A 20576-nucleotide genomic window follows, 5' to 3' on the forward strand; every position below is an offset into this window, starting at 1 on the left:
TTTGCTAAGAATTGTTTTGTTTAGAACATATAGGTTTGCATCAGTAAAGACGGCGCTTTATCCCAAGATCAAGTCAGCGTTTGGTGAAAAATGATTATTTTCTGTTTCTTTCTGCTTTTTGCCATCTCTCTGTGCTTCTTAGTTAAAGCCCAACCTGAGCCCACAAAAGCCTGACTGCTTTAGAATGCCGTCCATGGACCCCTCAAATGTCCCAGTACGGTGCACTTAAGACAGTGGAGACACCGTCCTGATCTGCTCCAGAGAGCCAGTGTAAACCTGGTTTAATACTCAATGGGATGAGACAAGAATGACCACCACATCCCAACTGCTTAACCTCATTTCACTGATGGCGGTACGGTATACAGTGAGGAAAGTATGTATTTGAACTCCCTACTATTTGGCATGTTCTCCCACTTAGAAATTATGCCCGGGTCTGAAATGTTCATTGTGGGTGCATTTCCACAGTAAGAAACGGAATCTTAAAAAATAATCCGGAAATCACTTGATTTTGATCGCCTGATTTTAAAATAATCAGCCAGAACTCTGCCTCTCAAAGACCCGTTAGTCTGTCTTTAAAAAGTTCACCTCTTTTCCATTTATTAATCTAAATTAGTAGCACCTCTTTAAGTTCCTTGGCTGCATAAAGATCCCTTTCCACCCCACAGTCAGTCAGACTTCAACTACTACAATTGGGAAGACCAATTAGCTTGAAAGGGCTACGGGGCAATGGCAAGAACTTTGTGAAGAAAGATCAACTGTTGGAGCAATTGTTAGAAAAAGGCTAAAAATAACTGTATAAATTCCAGTTTGGAGGAAGAAGAAGGATGAGAACCATCCCAAGAACACAATTCCTACTGTGAAGGGGGTGGAAACATCACACTTTGGGGTCTTTTCTGCACAGGGGACAATATCGCACAGGTAACCTGAACTCAAATGCAACACATGTATTGTGAGATATTGGGGAACAACCTCAAGACCAGGGCTGAGTCTTCCAACATGACAATGACCCAAAGCCAGGATAACCAAGGAGTAAGTAAGAAGCATATCACGGTTCTGGAGTGGCCTAGCCAGTCTCCAGACCTAAATCCAATAGAAAATCTTTGGGGGGAGCTGAAACTCAGCCCCAAGATCGGCGTGGAACAGTGGGCTAAGATCCCTGCAGCAGTGTGTGCAGACCTGGTAAAGGACGAGATGATGGATCTGTCATTATTTAAGTGAAAGTTTGCATGAATCTTGTATTGACAAGTTGACGTTGAAGTGAATGTTATCAGTGTTTGTAAAATGTGGTGAGACCAGTTTGGGAGCTACAAGAGGAAAAGTGAACTCTGGCTGTACTTTTAAAACCCTACTTAGAACACAGATTGTGCAGGGAGCACAGAAAGAGAAAGGAATGTCAAATCAAGACGTTTCACATTCTCTTGAATGAGAAGAAATGAGGAAAGGAACAGACCAAAGTGAGACAAACAAAAACTATTGGATCAAGAACCTACCCACTGTGTCCTGTCTCAGGCAGGAACATACATGCTCTCCAAAGGGCTTCAGACCACATCCCCACAGAGGCCCTTAGGAACCACAAGAGGACAGAAACGGAGGCTTCAGACCTGAGGTTACGAGTCACATCTGCTCTGAAGAGTGCCAAACCGCCTCGTTCAAATATCACATCTGAAGAGAGGAAAGCACTTTCAGCACTAGAAAAAGATCACAGCATCAACATCCTCCCAACAGACCGGGGGCGCTGCACTGTGATCCTCAACACAGCTGATTATGAAGCCACAGTCCACAGCCTCCTGGAGGACACGTCCACATACGAACGCTTGATCCGACCAGTGGCTACAAGAAGAAAGCGATAGACTTGAGCTTGAGAAAGTGGAGGTGATGGACGCTATTTCATGCATTTATGGCCTCCCAAAAATCCACAAAAGAGATGTCCCACTCAGACCCATCGGGTGCAGCACAGACTCCATCACATACAAATCAAATCAAATCAAATCAATTTATTTTTGTAAGGCCCAAAATCACAACAACAGTTGCCTCTGAGGGCCACAGGGAGAAATGAATCAACAATGTCTGTGGTGGCGAGGGACGATGTCCCAGGGTCCTCTGTCCTTAGACTCTCCTTCTCGGCCAGGAAAAACTACAAAAAAAACCTCTTTGGGAAAAAAGCGTAGAAACCTGGAGGAGTTCCAGTGAAGGAGAGATCCGACTCTCACAGACGGACAGACGGACACGAGGAGACTGGAGCTGGACCCACTCTTCAGGCAGAAGAGGGACCGTCTGAGTCGAGCTGGACCCACTCTTCAGGCAGATGAGGGACCGTCTGAGTCGAGCTGGACCCACTCTTCAGGCAGATGAGGGACCGACTGAGGCGAACTGGACCCACTCTTCAGGCAGATGAGGGACCGTCAGAGGCGAGCTGGACCCACTCTTCAGGCAGATGAGGGACCGTCCACACAGGGCAGGGACCACTTCACCAGGGGAGGGGCATCTGGGTCCACAGGTCCTCAGGAGTGAGAGAAAGAAAAGAAGGCGGTGAACAGTTTGCAAGTGGAATTAAAAAATAAATATTGTTTGATAGCATAAGTAGTCAGAAGAAGAAGAGGATAGTGCTCAAGCTGCCATACTTCCCCCAGCATAGTTACTCCTAGGGCAGCGTAGCTAAAGCTGTGGGTTTATCTTTCTGTTCCTAACTACTCTGACCATAAGCGATTTCAAAGAGGAACGTTTTAAGCCTGGACTTAAATGAAGAGACTGTGTCAGCATATTTAACATGGGTCGGGAGCTGATTCCATAACACAGGAGCTTGGTAGCTAAACGCTCTACCTCCTGCAGTACTTTTAGAGACTCTTGGCACCACCAGAAGGCTCTACCTCCTACAGTACTTTTAGAGACTCTTGGCACCACCAGAAGGCCGGCATTCTGAGAGCGAAGAGCTCTGTTTGGATGATATGGTTCTATAGCATCTTTGAGGTAGGATGGGGCCATGTCATTTATGGCTTTGTAGGTCAAGAGTAGAATTTTGAATTTGATTCTAGACTCGACGGGGAGCCAGTGAAGAGACTTCAGCACCGGCGTAATGTGCTCTCTTCTTTTTGTTCCTGTTAGTAATCTTGCTGCTGCATTTTGAACCAGTTGAAAGCTTTTTATGGAGCTTTTAGGACCTGCTGCAAGCAGGAGTTACAGTAGTCTAATCTAGTCGTTACAAATGCATGGATAAGTTTTTCAGCATCACTTTTAGGCAGGATTCTTCTGATTTTGGCTCTTGTTGCACAAATGGAAATAAGCTGTTTTACAAGCTTGATTTATATGAGCTTTAAATGAGAGCTCCTGGTCAAATAAGACTCCAAGGTTTCTTACAGTAGAACTGGAGGCTACACTGACATTGTCCAGTGTGACTATCTGCTCAGATAGAGCGTCTCGTAGATGCTTAGGGCCAAGCACAATGACCTCGGTTTTTTCAGGGTTAAGAAGCAGGTAGTTTAGTGTCATCCAGGTTTTTGTCTGTCTACTTGATCGCTCTGATCAGGTTTCATTGATAAATACAGCTGAGTGTCGTCTGCATAGCAGTGGAAGTTAATGCCATGTGACCTGATCATGTGACCAGACGGCAGCATATAAAGAGTAAACAGAATTGGACCGAGTACTGAACCCTGTGGCACACCGTAAATTACTTTAGAGCAGGTGAGGAGCTCTGGTTTACATTAACAAATTGGAACCTATCAGATAGATAGGATTTAAACCAGCTGAGGGCTGTTCCTCCAACACCTACATCACATTCTAACCTCTGCAGTAGAATGTTGTGGTCGATGGTGTCAAACGCTGCGCTGAGGTCCAACAGAACCAGGATTGAGACCAGTCCATCGTCAGCGGCTAATAACAAATCATTTGTGACTTTAACTAGTGCAGTTTCAGTGCTGTGGTGGGCTCTGAACCCTGACTGGAAAACTTCAAATAAGTTATTGTCCTGCAGGTGGCGACAAAGCTGTTTCACTACAACTTTTTCAAGGATTTTATACAATGTGCCCAAGCATTTAACAACCATGTGTGGTCCATTGGTGGGGAACTCAGAACATCATGTAGAAAACAAACATCATTTTGTGGACAAAGTGAAACATCTCCAATCGAACCCAGATGATCTAATTAGTTATAAAGAGCATTGCAGAGGTGAGAACACTCTCAAGACACTGAAGACGACTACTTCAGTGGCTTTAGTGCGCGAGAGGAAGATGAAGATAGCAATCAATGACGTTTCTAATAGGTGTAATTGCTGTCGCCTCAGCCAAAAAGATACAAAGGATTTAAAAGATTTACAGGACAAACTAAAGCTGCTGGAAGATAAACATGCCAAAAACAAGGATCCAAAGAAAAGATAACACAAGATGATCATTACACATAATGAGCCAAATACAAAAACAGAACAAAATGTGGTCATTAGCTTGGACGCTGGATTCATTGAACGTGCTAACCCAATTAAAATGGATGTTTTTTGTTTTTGACGTTGTTTTACAATTAAAATAAACAGACAGAACATAACCCGGGGAAAACAGAAGGGAAAAAAGTAGGAATTGTAAACAGTATCTATCCAACACAAAGTAAAAGGAAACTAAGGCATTTATACTTCAAACCAAGAGTCTCATTTGACCCATAGTCCTAAAAATGTGTCCTCTTTCAAATTAAGTCTGAATGTAATTTCTTCCAATTTGCGAATGTCCAGTATAATGTCAGTCCAGTCCTTGGTCGTCGGTGCATTTTTTGTCATCACTTTTTTTGTGAGGCCTTTTTCACTGCTGCCAGGAGGAGGCGCCGGAGAGAACTGAGGCCCAAATACAGAGTCCTGAGGCCCAAATACAGAGTCCTGAGGCCCAAATACAGTCCTGAGGCCCAAATACAGAGTCCTGAGGCCTAAATACAGAGTCCTGAGGCCCAAATACAGAGTCCTGAGGCCCAAATACAGAGTCCTGAGGCCCAACTACAGAGTCCTGAGGCCCAACTACAGAGTCCTGAGGCCCAAATACAGAGTCCTGAGGCCCAAATACAGAGTCCTGAGGCCTAAATACAGAGTCCTGAGGCCAAAATACAGAGTCCTGAGGCCCAAATACAGAGTCCTGTATAAGACCTGTACAGGAACCCCCGGCACCACATGACTCTCAGTATAAGACCTGTACAGGAACCCCCGGCACCACATGACTCTCAGTATAAGACCTGTACAGGAACCCCCGGCACCACATTACTCTCAGTATAAGACCTGTACAGGAACCTCAGGCACCACATGACTCTCAGTATAAGACCTGTACAGGAACCCCCGGCACCACATGACTCTCAGTATAAGATCTGTACAGGAACCCCCGGCACCACATTACTCTCAGTATAAGGCCTGTACAGGAACCCCCGGCACCACATGACTCTCAGTATGAGACCTGTACAGGAACCCTCGGCACCACATGACTCTCAGTATAAGACCTGTACAGGAACCCCCGGCACCACATGACTCTCAGTATAAGACCTGTACAGGAACCCCCGGCACCACATGACTCTCAGTATAAGACCTGTACAGGAACCCCCGGCACCACATTACTCTCAGTATAAGACCTGTACAGGAACCCCCGGCACCACATGACTCTCAGTATAAGACCTGTACAGGAACCTCAGGCACCACATTACTCTCAGTATAAGACCTGTACAGGTCTTATGATGACAGACGCTTGAGTCTGACGGAGGAGGTGGAGAATCCTTGGGTGAAATCTGTTCTAACAACATGGAAGGAGCTGATTGAAACATACAAACTAAACAAAGGTGTTAAAATCTTAAACTTGTTTGCTTAAGATCAAAGTGTCAAACCTACAGCACAAACTCAAGATTTAAAGTCTGGACAACAAAAGGTCTGAAGGTTTTTGACCAGAATCATCTGACGAGCTTTGAGTCATTTGGCTAAACCACCATCATGTGTTTGGGATTGTCCTGTCGCTCACAAGTTTTGGACTTGGAGATCAACAAAGCCTTAAAAACAATTTATGACATCATCATCATCCCACTGGGCCTCAGGACTCTGTATTTGGGCCTCAGGACTCTGTATTTGGGCCTCAGGACTCTGTATTTGGGCCTCAGGACTCTGTATTTGGGCCTCAGGACTCTGTATTTGGGCCTCGTGACTCTGTATTTGGGCCTCAGTCTCTGGCCTCAGGACTCTGTATTTGGGCCTCAGGACTCTGTATTTGGGTCTCATGACTCTGTGTTTGGGCCTCAGGACTCTGCATTTGGGCCTCAGGACTCTGTATTTGGACCTCAGGACTCTGTATTTGGGCCTCAGGACTCTGTATTTGAGCCTCAGGACTCAGTATTTGGGCCTCAGGACTCTGTATTTGGGCCTCAGGACTCTGTATTTGGGCCTCAGGACTATGTATTTGGGCCTCAGGACTCTGTATTTGGGCCTCAGGACTCTGTATTTGGACCTCGTGACTCTGTATTTGAGCCTCAGGACTCAGTATTTGGGCCTCAGGACTCTGTATTTGGGCCTCAGGACTCTGTATTTGGGCCTCAGGACTATGTATTTGGGCCTCAGGACTCTGTATTTGGGCCTCAGGACTCAGTATTTGGGCCTCAGGACTCTGTACTTGGACCTCAGGACTCTGCATTTGGGCCTCATGACTCTGTATTTGGACCTCGTGACTCTGTATTTGGGCCTCAGGACTCTGTATTTGGGCCTCAGGACTCTGTATTTGGGCCTCAGGACTCAGTATTTGGGCCTCATGACTCAGTATTTGGGCCTCAGTCTCTGGCCTCAGGACTCTGTATTTGGGCCTCAGGACTCTGTATTTGGGCCTCATGACTCTGTGTTTGGGCCTCAGGACTCTGCATTTGGGCCTCAGGACTCTCTATTTGGACCTCAGGACTCTGTATTTGAGCCTCAGGACTCTTTATTTGGGCCTCAGGACTCTGTATTTGCGCCTCAGGACTCTGTATTTGGGCCTCGTGACTCTGTATTTGGGCCTCATGACTCAGTATTTGGGCCTCAGTCTCTGGCCTCAGGACTCTGTATTTGGGCCTCAGGACTCTGTATTTGGGCCTCAGGACTCAGTATTTGGGCCTCAGGACTCTGTACTTGGACCTCAGGACTCTGCATTTGGGCCTCATGACTCTGTATTTGGACCTCGTGACTCTGTATTTGGGCCTCAGGACTCTGTATTTGGGCCTCAGGACTCTGTATTTGGGCCTCGTGACTCTGTATTTGGGCCTCATGACTCAGTATTTGGGCCTCAGGACTCAGTATTTGGGCCTCAGGACTCTGTATTTGGGCCTCAGGACTCTGTATTTGGGCCTCAGGACTCAGTATTTGGGCCTCAGGACTCTGTACTTGGACCTCAGGACTCTGCATTTGGGCCTCATGACTCTGTATTTGGACCTCGTGACTCTGTATTTGGGCCTCAGGACTCTGTATTTGGGCCTCAGGACTCAGTATTTGGGCTTCAGGACTCTGTATTTGGGCCTCAGGACTCAGTATTTGGGCCTCAGGACTCTGTACTTGGACCTCAGGACTCTGCATTTGGGCCTCATGACTCTGTATTTGGACCTCGTGACTCTGTATTTGGGCCTCAGGACTCTGTATTTGAGCCTCAGGACTCTGTATTTGGGCCTCATGACTCTGTGTTTGGGCCTCAGGACTCTGCATTTGGGCCTCAGGACACTGTATTTGGGCCTCAGGACTCTGTATTTGGGCCTCGTGACTCTGTATTTGGGCCTCATGACTCAGTATTTGGGCCTCAGTCTCTGGCCTCAGGACTCTGTATTTGGACCTCAGGACTCTGTATTTGGGCCTCATGACTGTGTTTGGGCCTCAGGACTCTGTATTTGGGCCTCAGGACTCTGTATTTGGACCTCAGGACTCTGTATTTGGGCCTCAGGACTCTGTATTTGGACCTCAGGACTCTGCATTTGGGCCTCAGGACTCTGTATTTGGACCTCAGGACTCTGTATTTGGGCCTCAGGACTCTGTGTTTGGGCCTCAGGACTCTGCATTTGGGCCTCAGGACTCTGTATTTGGACCTCAGGACTCTGTATTTGGGCCTCAGGACTCTGTATTTGGGCCTCAGGACTCTGTATTTGGGCCTCAGGACTCTGTATTTGGGCCTCAGGACTCAGTATTTGGGCCTCAGGACTCTGTATTTGGGCCTCAGGACTCTGTATTTGGGCCTCAGGACTCTGTATTTGGGCCTCATGACTCTGTATTTGGACCTCAGGACTCTGTATTTGGGCCTCATGACTCTGTGTTTGGGCCTCAGGACTCTGTATTTGGGCCTCGTGACTCTGTATTTGGGCCTCATGACTCAGTATTTGGGCCTCAGTCTCTGGCCTCAGGACTCTGTATTTGGGCCTCAGGACTCTGTATTTGGGCCTCATGACTCAGTATTTGGGCCTCAGTCTCTGGCCTCATGACTCTGTGTTTGGGCCTCAGGACTCTGCATTTGGGCCTCATGACTCTGTATTTGGTCCTCAGGACTCTATATTTGGGCCTCAGGACTCAGTATTTGGGCCTCATGACTCTGTATTTGGACCTCGTGACTCTGTATTTGGACCTCAGGACTCTGTATTTGGGCCTCAGGACTCTGTATTTGGGCCTCAGTACTCTGTATTTGGGTCTCAGGTCTCTGTATTTGGGCCTCAGGACTCTGCATTTGAGCCTCAGGACTCTGTATTTGGGCCTCAGGACTCTGTATTTGGGCCTCAGGACTCTGTATTTGGGCCTCAGGACTCTGTATTTGGGCCTCAGGACTCTGTATTTGGGCCTCAGTCTCTGGCCTCATGACTCTGTGTTTGGGCCTCAGGACTGCATTTGGGCCTCAGGACTCTGTATTTGGGCCTCAGGACTCTGCATTTGGGCCTCAGGACTCTGTATTTGGACCTCAGGACTCTGTATTTGGGCCTCAGGACTCTGTGTTTGGGCCTCAGGACTCTGCATTTGGGCCTCAGGACTCTGTATTTGGACCTCAGGACTCTGTATTTGGGCCTCAGGACTCAGTATTTGGGCCTCAGGACTCTGTATTTGGGCCTCAGGACTCTGTATTTGCGCCTCAGGACTCTGTATTTGGGCCTCGTGACTCTGTATTTGGGCCTCATGACTCAGTATTTGGGCCTCAGTCTCTGGCCTCAGGACTCTGTATTTGGGCCTCAGGACTCTGTATTTGGACCTCGTGACTCTGTATTTGGGCCTCAGGACTCTGTATTTGGGCCTCAGGACTCTGTATTTGGACCTCAGGACTCTGTATTTGGGCCTCAGGACTCTGTATTTGGGCCTCAGGACTCTGTGTTTGGGCCTCAGGACTCTGCATTTGGGCCTCAGGACTCTGTATTTGGACCTCAGGACTCTGTATTTGGGCCTCAGGACTCAGTATTTGGGCCTCAGGACTCTGTATTTGGGCCTCAGGACTCTGTATTTGGGCCTCATGACTCTGTATTTGGGCCTCAGGACTCAGTATTTGGGCGTCAGGACTCTGTACTTGGACCTCAGGACTCTGTATTTGGGCCTCAGGACTCTGCATTTGGGCCTCAGGACTCTGTATTTGGGCCTCAGGACTCTGTATTTGGGCCTCAGGACTCTGTATTTGGGCCTCATGACTCTGTATTTGGACCTCGTGACTCTGTATTTGGACCTCGTGACTCTGTATTTGGTCCTCAGGACTCTGTATTTGGGCCTCAGGACTCTGTATTTGGGCCTCATGACTCTGTGTTTGGGCCTCAGGACTCTGCATTTGGGCCTCAGGACTCTATATTTGGACCTCAGGACTCTGTATTTGGGCCTCAGGACTCAGTATTTGGGCCTCAGGACTCTGTATTTGGGCCTCAGGACTCAGTATTTGGGCCTCAGGACTCTGTACTTGGACCTCAGGACTCTGTATTTGGACCTCAGGACTCTGTATTTGGACCTCAGGACTCTGTATTTGGGCCTCAGGACTCAGTATTTGGGCCTCATGACTCTGTATTTGGACCTCGTGACTCTGTATTTGGGCCTCAGGACTCTGTATTTGGGCCTCAGGACTCTGTATTTGGGCCTCAGGACTCTGCATTTGGGCCTCATGACTCTGTATTTGGGCCTCAGGACTCTGTATTTGGGCCTCAGGACTCAGTATTTGGGCCTCAGGACTCAGTATTTGGGCCTCAGGACTCTGTACTTGGACCTCAGGACTCTGCATTTGGGTCTCAGGACTCTGTATTTGGACCTCGTGACTCTGTATTTTGGCCTCAGGACTCTGTATTTGGGCCTCAGGACTCTGCATTTGAGCCTCAGGACTCAGTATTTGGGCCTCAGTACTCTGTATTTGGGCCTCAGGACTCTGTATTTGGGCCTCAGTACTCTGTATTTGGGCCTCAGGACTCTGTATTTGGGCCTCAGGACTCTGTATTTGGGCCTCAGGACTCTGCATTTGGGCCTCATGACTCTGTATTTGGGCCTCAGGACTCTGTATTTGGGCCTCAGGACTCAGTATTTGGGCCTCAGGACTCAGTATTTGGGCCTCAGGACTCTGTACTTGGACCTCAGGACTCTGCATTTGGGTCTCAGGACTCTGTATTTGGACCTCGTGACTCTGTATTTGGGCCTCAGGACTCTGTATTTGGGCCTCAGGACTCTGTATTTGGGCCTCGTGACTCTGTATTTGGGCCTCATGACTCAGTATTTGGGCCTCAGTCTCTGGCCTCAGGACTCTGTATTTGGGCCTCAGGACTCTGTATTTGGGCCTCATGACTCAGTATTTGGGCCTCAGTTTCTGGCCTCATGACTCTGTGTTTGGGCCTCAGGACTCTGCATTTGGGCCTCAGGACTCTGTATTTAGACCTCAGGACTCTGTGTTTGGGCCTCGTGACTCTTTATTTGGGCCTCAGGACTATGTGTTTGGGCCTCAGGACTCTGTATTTGGGCCTCATGACTCAGTATTTGGGCCTCAGTCTCTGGCCTCAGGACTCTGTATTTGGGCCTCAGGACTGTATTTGGGCCTCAGTCTCTGGCCTCAGGACTCTGTATTTGGACCTCAGGACTCTGTATTTGGGCCTCAGGACTCTGTATTTGGGCCTCAGGACTCTGTATTTGGGCCTCAGTACTCTGTATTTGGGCCTCATGACTCTGCATTTGGGCCTCATGACTCAGTATTTGGGCTTCAGGACTCTGTATTTGGGCCTCAGGACTCAGTATTTGGGCCTCAGGACTCAGTATTTGGGCTTCAGGACTCTGTATTTGGGCCTCAGGACTCTGTATTTGGACCTCGTGACTGTATTTGGGCCTCAGGACTCTGTATTTGGGTCTCAGGACTCTGTATTTGGACCTCAGGACTCTGTATTTGGGCCTCAGGACTCTGTATTTGGGCCTCAGGACTCTGTATTTGGGCCTCAGGACTCTGTATTTGGGCCTCAGGACTCTGTATTTGCGCCTCAGGACTCTGTATTTGGGCCTCGTGACTCTGTAATTGGGCCTCATGACTCTGTATTTGGGCCTCAGGACTCTGTATTTGGGCCTCAGGACTCTGTATTTGGGCCTCAGGACTCTATATTTGGGCCTCAGGACTCTGTATTTGCGCCTCAGGACTCTGTATTTGGGCCTCGTGACTCTGTAATTGGGCCTCATGACTCTGTATTTGGGCCTCATGACTGTATTTGGACCTCAGGACTCTGTATTTGGGCCTCAGGACTCTGTATTTGGGCCTCAGGACTCTGGATTTGGACCTCAGGACTCTGTATTTGGGCCTCAGGACTCTGTATTTGGGCCTCAGGACTCTGTATTTGGGCCTCAGGACTCTGTATTTGGGCCTCATGACTCTGTATTTGGGCCTCATGACTCTGTGTTTGGGCCTCAGGACTCTGTATTTGGGCCTCAGGACTCTGCATTTGGGCCTCAGGACTCTGTATTTGGGCCTCAGGACTCTGTATTTGGGCCTCAGGACTCTGTATTTGGGCCTCAGGACTCTGTATTTGGGCCTCATGACTGTATTTGGGCCTCAGGACTCAGTATTTGGGCCTCATGACTCTGTATTTGGACCTCAGGACTCTGTATTCAGGCCTCATGACTCTGTGTTTGGGCCTCAGGACTCTGTATTTGGGCCTCGTGACTCTGTATTTGGGCCTCATGACTCAGTATTTGGGCCTCAGTCTCTGGCCTCAGGACTCTGTATTTGGGCCTCAGGACTCTGTATTTGGGCCTCATGACTCAGTATTTGGGCCTCAGTCTCTGGCCTCATGACTCTGTGTTTGGGCCTCAGGACTCTGCATCTGGGCCTCAGGACTCTGTATTTGGACCTCAGGACTCTGTATTTGGGCCTCAGGACTCAGTATTTGGGCTTCAGGACTCTGTATTTGGGCCTCAGGACTCAGTATTTGGGCCTCATGACTCTGTATTTGGACCTCGTGACTCTGTATTTGGACCTCAGGACTCTGTATTTGGGCCTCAGTACTCTGTATTTGGGCCTCAGGACTCTGTATTTGGGCCTCAGGACTCTGTATTTGGGCCTCAGTACTCTGTATTTGGGTCTCAGGACTCTGTATTTGGGCCTCAGGACTCTGCATTTGAGCCTCAGGACTCTGTATTTGGGCCTCAGGACTCTGTATTTGGGCCTCAGGACTCTGTATTTGGGCCTCAGGACTCTGCATTTCTGGCCTCAGGACTCTGTATTTGGGCCTCAGGACTCTGTGTTTGGGCCTCAGGACTCTGTATTTGGGCCTCATGACTCAGTATTTGGGCCTCAGTCTCTGGCCTCATGACTCTGTGTTTGGGCCTCAGGACTCTGCATTTGGGCCTCAGGACTCTGTATTTGGACCTCAGGACTCTGTATTTGGGCCTCATGACTCAGTATTTGGGCCTCAGTCTCTGGCCTCATGACTCTGTATTTGGGCCTCAGGACTCTGCATTTGGGCCTCAGGACTCTGTATTTGGACCTCAGGACTCTGTATTTGGGCCTCAGGACTCTGTGTTTGGGCCTCAGGACTCTGCATTTGGGCCTCAGGACTCTGTATTTGGACCTCAGGACTCTGTATTTGGGCCTCAGGACTCAGTATTTGGGCTTCAGGACTCTTTATTTGGGCCTCGTGACTCTGTATTTGGGCCTCATGACTCAGTATTTGGGCCTCAGTCTCTGGCCTCAGGACTCTGTATTTGGGCCTCAGGACTCTGTATTTGGACCTCGTGACTCTGTATTTGGACCTCGTGACTCTGTATTTGGGCCTCAGGACTCTGTATTTGGGCCTCAGGACTCTGTATTTGGGCCTCATGACTCTGTGTTTGGGCCTCAGGACTCTGCATTTGGGCCTCAGGACTCTGTATTTGGACCTCAGGACTCTGTATTTGGGCCTCAGGACTCTGTGTTTGGGCCTCAGGACTCTGCATTTGGGCCTCAGGACTCTGTATTTGGACCTCAGGACTCTGTATTTGGGCCTCAGGACTCTGTATTTGGGCCTCAGGACTCAGTATTTGGGCCTCAGGACTCTGTATTTGGGCCTCAGGACTGTATTTGGGCCTCAGGACTCTGTATTTGGGCCTCAGGACTCAGTATTTGGGCCTCAGGACTCTGTATTTGGGCCTCAGGACTGTATTTGGGCCTCAGGACTCTGTATTTGGGCCTCATGACTCTGTATTTGGGCCTCAGGACTCAGTATTTGGGCCTCAGGACTCTGTACTTGGACCTCAGGACTCTGTATTTGGGCCTCAGGACTCTGCATTTGGGCCTCATGACTCTGTATTTGGGCCTCAGGACTCTGTATTTGGGCCTCATGACTCTGTATTTGGACCTCGTGACTCTGTATTTGGTCCTCAGGACTCTGTATTTGGGCCTCAGGACTCTGTATTTGGGCCTCATGACTCTGTGTTTGGGCCTCAGGACTCTGTATTTGGGCCTCAGGACTCTGTATTTGGGCCTCATGACTCTGTGTTTGGGCCTCAGGACTCTGCATTTGGGCCTCAGGACTCTGTATTTGGGCCTCAGTCTCTGGCCTCATGACTCTGTGTTTGGGCCTCAGGACTCTGTATTTGGGCCTCAGGACTCTGTATTTGGGCCTCATGACTCTGTATTTGGACCTCGTGACTCCGTATTTGGGCCTCAGGACTCTGTATTTGGGCCTCAGGACTCTGTATTTGGGCCTCAGGACTCTGCATTTGGGCCTCATGACTCTGTATTTGGGCCTCAGGACTCTGTATTTGGGCCTCAGGACTCAGTATTTGGGCTTCAGGACTCTGTATTTGGGCCTCAGGACTCTGTATTTGGGCCTCAGGACTCTGTATTTGGGCCTCAGGACTCTGCATTTCTGGCCTCAGGACTCTGTATTTGGGCCTCAGGACTCTGTATTTGGGCCTCAGGACTCTGTATTTGGGCCTCATGACTCAGTATTTGGGCCTCAGTCTCTGGCCTCATGACTCTGTGTTTGGGCCTCAGGACTCTGCATTTGGGCCTCAGGACTCTGTATTTGGACCTCAGGACTCTGTATTTGGGCCTCATGACTCAGTAATTGGGCCTCAGTCTCTGGCCTCATGACTCTGTATTTGGGCCTCAGGACTCTGCATTTGGGCCTCAGGACTCTGTATTTGGACCTCAGGACTCTGTATTTGGGCCTCAGGACTCTGTGTTTGGGCCTCAGGACTCTGCATTTGGGCCTCAGGACTCTGTATTTGGACCTCAGGACTCTGTATTTGGGCCTCAGGACTCAGTATTTGGGCTTCAGGACTCTTTATTTGGGCCTCGTGACTCTGTATTTGGGCCTCATGACTCAGTATTTGGGCCTCAGTCTCTGGCCTCAGGACTCTGTATTTGGGCCTCAGGACTCAGTATTTGGGCCTCAGGACTCTGTATTTGGGCCTCAGGACTCTGTATTTGGGCCTCGTGACTCTGTGTTTGGGCCTCAGGACTCTGCATTTGGGCCTCAGGACTCTGTATTTGGACCTCAGGACTCTGTATTTGGGCCTCAGGACTCTGTGTTTGGGCCTCAGGACTCTGCATTTGGGCCTCAGGACTCTGTATTTGGACCTCAGGACTCTGTATTTGGGCCTCAGGACTCTGTATTTGGGCCTCAGGACTCAGTATTTGGGCCTCAGGACTCTGTATTTGGGCCTCAGGACTGTATTTGGGCCTCAGGACTCTGTATTTGGGCCTCAGGACTCAGTATTTGGGCCTCAGGACTCTGTATTTGGGCCTCAGGACTGTATTTGGGCCTCAGGACTCTGTATTTGGGCCTCATGACTCTGTATTTGGGCCTCAGGACTCAGTATTTGGGCCTCAGGACTCTGTACTTGGACCTCAGGACTCTGTATTTGGGCCTCAGGACTCTGCATTTGGGCCTCATGACTCTGTATTTGGGCCTCAGGACTCTGTATTTGGGCCTCAGGACTCTGTATTTGGGCCTCATGACTCTGTATTTGGACCTCGTGACTCTGTATTTGGACCTCGTGACTCTGTATTTGGTCCTCAGGACTCTGTATTTGGGCCTCAGGACTCTGTATTTGGGCCTCATGACTCTGTGTTTGGGCCTCAGGACTCTGCATTTGGGCCTCAGGACTCTGTATTTGGACCTCAGGACTCAGTATTTGGGCTTCAGGACTCTGTATTTGGGCCTCAGGACTCAGTATTTGGGCCTCAGGACTCTGTACTTGGACCTCAGGACTCTGTATTTGGACCTCAGGACTCTGTATTTGGACCTCAGGACTCTGTATTTGGGCCTCAGGACTCAGTATTTGGGCCTCATGACTCTGTATTTGGACCTCGTGACTCCGTATTTGGGCCTCAGGACTCTGTATTTGGGCCTCAGGACTCTGTATTTGGGCCTCAGGACTCTGTATTTGGGCCTCAGGACTCTGCATTTGGGCCTCAGGACTCTGTATTTGGGCCTCGTGACTCTTTATTTGGGCCTCAGGACTCTGTATTTGGGCCTCAGTCTCTGGCCTCAGGACTCTGTATTTGGGCCTCAGGACTCTGTATTTGGGCCTCAGTCTCTGGCCTCATGACTCTGTGTTTGGGCCTCAGGACTCTGCATTTGGGCCTCAGGACTCTGTATTTGGGCCTCGTGACTCTTTATTTGGGCCTCAGGACTCTGTATTTGGGCCTCATGACTAAGTATTTGGGCCTCAGTCTCTGGCCTCAGGACTCTGTATTTGGGCCTCAGGACTCTGTATTTGGGCCTCGTGACTCTTTATTTGGGCCTCAGGACTATGTGTTTGGGCCTCAGGACTCTGTATTTGGGCCTCATGACTCAGTATTTGGGCCTCAGTCTCTGGCCTCAGGACTCTGTATTTGGGCCTCATGACTGTATTTGTAGTAGTGAAAAAGGCCCTCAAAAGGAAATGGATGACACAAAATGCACTGACGATCAAAGACATTATAATTTTGACATTTGACAGACTGTGGACAAAGTTGGACATTGGTTCTGGTTAATTTGTGTTTTAGTTTTTACTGATTTATAGGATGCCTTTTGATTCATGTCTGTCATACTCTCGCTGGTCTTGTTTTATTCAAACAATCAGACAGACTGAAAGCCTGGCTTGTGTCAGTCTGCCCCGGGGCAGCTGAGTGTGCGTGTGGCCTCAGAACAGCGCAGGGCAAAAGTGCAACAGCTCAACGTCCTGGAGGCCACCGACAGTCAGCAGTTTGTAGACGACACACGTACACGTTATCAGCCCGCGTCTCACCTGAGCGCGAGACGTTACAGCGGACCTTATGCAGGGGGCGGGGCTCCGGGCGGCTTATGCCCTTTCAGCCAATCAGCGCTCCGCATGGCCGCGGCACAGAAGCGCACAGAAGCGCACAGAAGCGCACAGAAGCGCTCAGACGCGCTCAGACGCGCACAGACGCACAGGTCAGCGCTCACCTATAACAGACCTACACACCGCGGACCCCCACGGACCCCCACGGACCCCCACGGACCCCCGGCCTGCGGACCCTCCAGGCACAGCGGCTGTACAATCCTCGGCAGTGTTTCTGAGACTGTGCGGCCCAAAGTCCGAACCCGTTGCGTTCATTTGTATTTGTTGGAGCCTGAAGTGCGTTTGTCTGGATGTGAATAACGGCGACGCTCCGTAAACTTTCTTCAAACTCTTTTTGGACTAACTTTATCCCGTGGGGACTTACTGAGAATGACGGTGGACAAGGAGAAGAAGAGGTAAGAGAGCGCGCGTTTTATTCTCTAGTGTCAGACAGTGTCAGACTGTCCCGCCGCAGCGCCGACCTGCCCCCGCGTGTGCCCGGCCCCGTGCTCCGTGCTCCGTGCTCCGTGCTCCGTGCTCCGTGCTCCGTGCTCCGTGCTCCGTGCTCCGTGCTCCGTGCCCGGCCCGGGGCCCGGCCCCCGTCTCAGGGTCTCCTCAGACCCCGGGCGCACGTCCCTTCAGTTTGTACAACTCGAAAGGTTTATTTGGTTTTGAATGTCATTCCAATTCGCTGCCAAAATAGACTCGGTTTATCTGAACAATCTCTGTCATTACAACTGAAACTGGAGCTAAAGGAGGAATATTCTTTTTTTGATTTACTACGATGTGATTAATTTGGTGAAATAAACTCCATAATACACGGATGTCGTAATAATATAAAGTTACCACAGTTTATATTAGAATGACTTCTTGCATTATAGAATCACAAATGTCAATTGCTTTGTCTTAAACACTTTCTGCTGTGGAACATGAGGCTTTATTTAAAGGCCGTGGCTGCAGAGCCGCGGCGCGATCAAATGTCCCAGCAGTTTCAGGAACAGCGGCACTGCCATATAGCCTCATGGCTAACCCTAACCCTGACCCTGACCCTAACCCTGACCCTGACCCTGACCCTGACCCTAACCCTGACCCTGACCCTAACCCTGACCCTGACCCTGACCCTGACCCTAACCCTAACCCTGACCCTGACCCTAACCCTGACCCTAACCCTAACCCTGACCCTAACCCTAACCCTGACCCTAACCCTAACCCTATCCTGACCCTGACCCTAACCCTAACCCTAACCCTAACCCTGACCCTGACCCTAACCCTGACCCTGACCCTGACCCTAACCCTGACCCTGACCCTGACCCTAACCCTAACCCTAACCCTGACCCTGACCCTAACCCTGACCCTGACCCTGACCCTGACCCTGACCCTGACCCTAACCCTGACCCTGACCCTGACCCTGACCCTGACCCTGACCCTAACCCTAACCCTAACCCTGACCCTGACCCTGACCCTAACCCTATCCTGACCCTGACCCTAACCCTAACCCTAACCCTGACCCTGACCCTAACCCTAACCCTGACCCTGACCCTGACCCTAACCCTAACCCTAACCCTAACCCTAACCCTAACCCTGACCCTGACCCTAACCTTAACCCGACGCGGTCTAAAACGGTGCGGTCAAATAGCGCAGCAGTTTCAGGAGCCGCGGCTCTTTAGACACTTTTTGTAACACTTTTCTAACCCTTTTGTAAATATTGAATGAACTTCATCATTTGATCATTTTACAAAAAGTTCTTTGAACTTTGCGAAAACTATTGGCTACTTAAATATATATATATATATAGCAGAGGTCACTGGAGCAGGAGCAGAGGTCACTGGAGCAGGAGCAGAGGTCACTGGAGCAGGAGCAGAGGTCACTGGAGCAGGAGCAGAGGTCACTGCTCGGGTGGGTCAGGACTGTAGCTGAAGTCTGCTGCATGTTTCGGCCACTTTGGAGGACGATAGTTGATATTTTTGTAAATAGCTCTGATTAAAAGTTTGACTTTGTTCATGAAATAAATACTGAAATTCAGTTTTATTTTGTTTTTGGAAAAGGGAAAAAAATTATAAAATCGAGATTGAGCAAAATGAGAAACAAAATGTGATTCACTTTTTTGCCATTTTGAGCAGCGCAAGAAATACAATCCAACAAGAGGCAGTGAGACGTATAACACACACTACACACTACACACTGCACACTGCACACTGCACACTACACTACACACTACACACTACACACTGCACACTACACACTGCACAAACACTACACACTACACACTACACACTGCACACTACACACTGCACAAACACTACACACTGCACACTGCACACTGCACACTACACTACACACTACACACTACACACTACACACTGCACACTACACACTGCACACTACACACTGCACAAACACTGCACACTGCACACTACACTACACACTACACACTACACACTGCACACTGCACACTACACTACACACTACACACTACACACTGCACACTACACACTGCACACTACACACTGCACAAACACTACACACTGCACACTACACACTACACACACACTGCACACTGCACACTACACACACACTGCACACTGCACACTACACTACACACTACACACTGCACACTGCACACTGCATACACACCACACACACACACACACTGCACACTGCACACTGCACACTGCATACACACTACACACTGCACACTACACACTACACACTGCACACTACACACTACACACACACTACACACTGCACACTGCATACACACTACACACACACACACACACTGCACACTGCACACTACACACACACACACACACTGCACACTGCATACACACTACACACACACGCACACTGCACACTACACACACACACTGCACACTGCATACACACTACACACACACACTGCACGCTGCATACACACTACACACTGCACACTGCATACACACTACACACACACGCACACTGCACACTACACACACACACTGCACACTGCATACACACTACACACACACACTGCACGCTGCATACACACTACACACTGCACACTGCATACACACTACACACTGCACTCACACTGCACACTACACACACACACTGCACGCTGCATACACACTACACACTGCACACTGCATACACACTACACACTGCACTCACACTGCACACTGCACACTACACACTACACACTGCACGCAGCATACACACTACACACTGCAAGCTACACACTGCGCAATGCATACACACTACACACTGCACACTACACACTGCACACTACACACTGCACACTACACACTGCACACCGCACACCGCACACTGCACACTGCACGCTGCATACACACTACACACTGCAAGCTACACACTGCACACTACACACTGCACACTACACACTGCACGCTAAATACACACTACACACTGCAAGCTACACACTACACACTGCGCACTGCATACACACTACACACTGCAAGCTACACACTACACACTGCACGCTGCATACACACTACACACTGCACACTGCAGCACACTGCACACTACACACTGCACACCGCACACTGCACACTACACACTGCACGCTGCATACACACTGCAAGCTACACACTGCAAGCTACACACTGCACACTGCACACTGCATACTACACACTGCACACTGCACGCTGCATACACACTACACACTGCAAGTTACACACTACACACTGCACACTACACACTGCACGCTGCATACACACTACACACTGTTAGCTACACACTACACACTGCGCACTGCACACTGCACACTACACACTGCACACTGGACACTGCACACTGCGCACTGCGCACTGCATACACACTGCACACTGGACACTGCACACTGCACACTGCACACTACACACTGCACACTGGACACTGCACA

At 49.5% G+C, this 20576-nt stretch overlaps 1 protein-coding gene across 3 annotated transcripts in view; it reads left to right on the forward strand.

Moving 5' to 3' along the window:
* The first annotated feature begins 17004 nt into the window (after positions 1–17004).
* The window catches only part of LOC140350954 (endothelial PAS domain-containing protein 1-like), a 123941-nt gene continuing 120369 nt past the window's right edge, over positions 17005–20576 (forward strand). For all 3 annotated transcript variants that reach the window (XM_072436556.1, XM_072436558.1, XM_072436557.1), the window contains exon 1: positions 17005–17112. In XM_072436556.1, the coding sequence (XP_072292657.1) occupies positions 17087–17112 (26 nt within the window). In that variant the 5' untranslated portion in view covers positions 17005–17086. The remainder of the gene's footprint in view (positions 17113–20576) is intronic.

The sequence above is a fragment of the Eucyclogobius newberryi genome, unplaced genomic scaffold (genome assembly GCF_026437365.1).
Source record: "Eucyclogobius newberryi isolate DKJ021-1_F unplaced genomic scaffold, fEucNew1.0.hap1 SCAF_8, whole genome shotgun sequence".
NCBI lineage: Eukaryota > Metazoa > Chordata > Actinopteri > Gobiiformes > Gobiidae > Eucyclogobius > Eucyclogobius newberryi.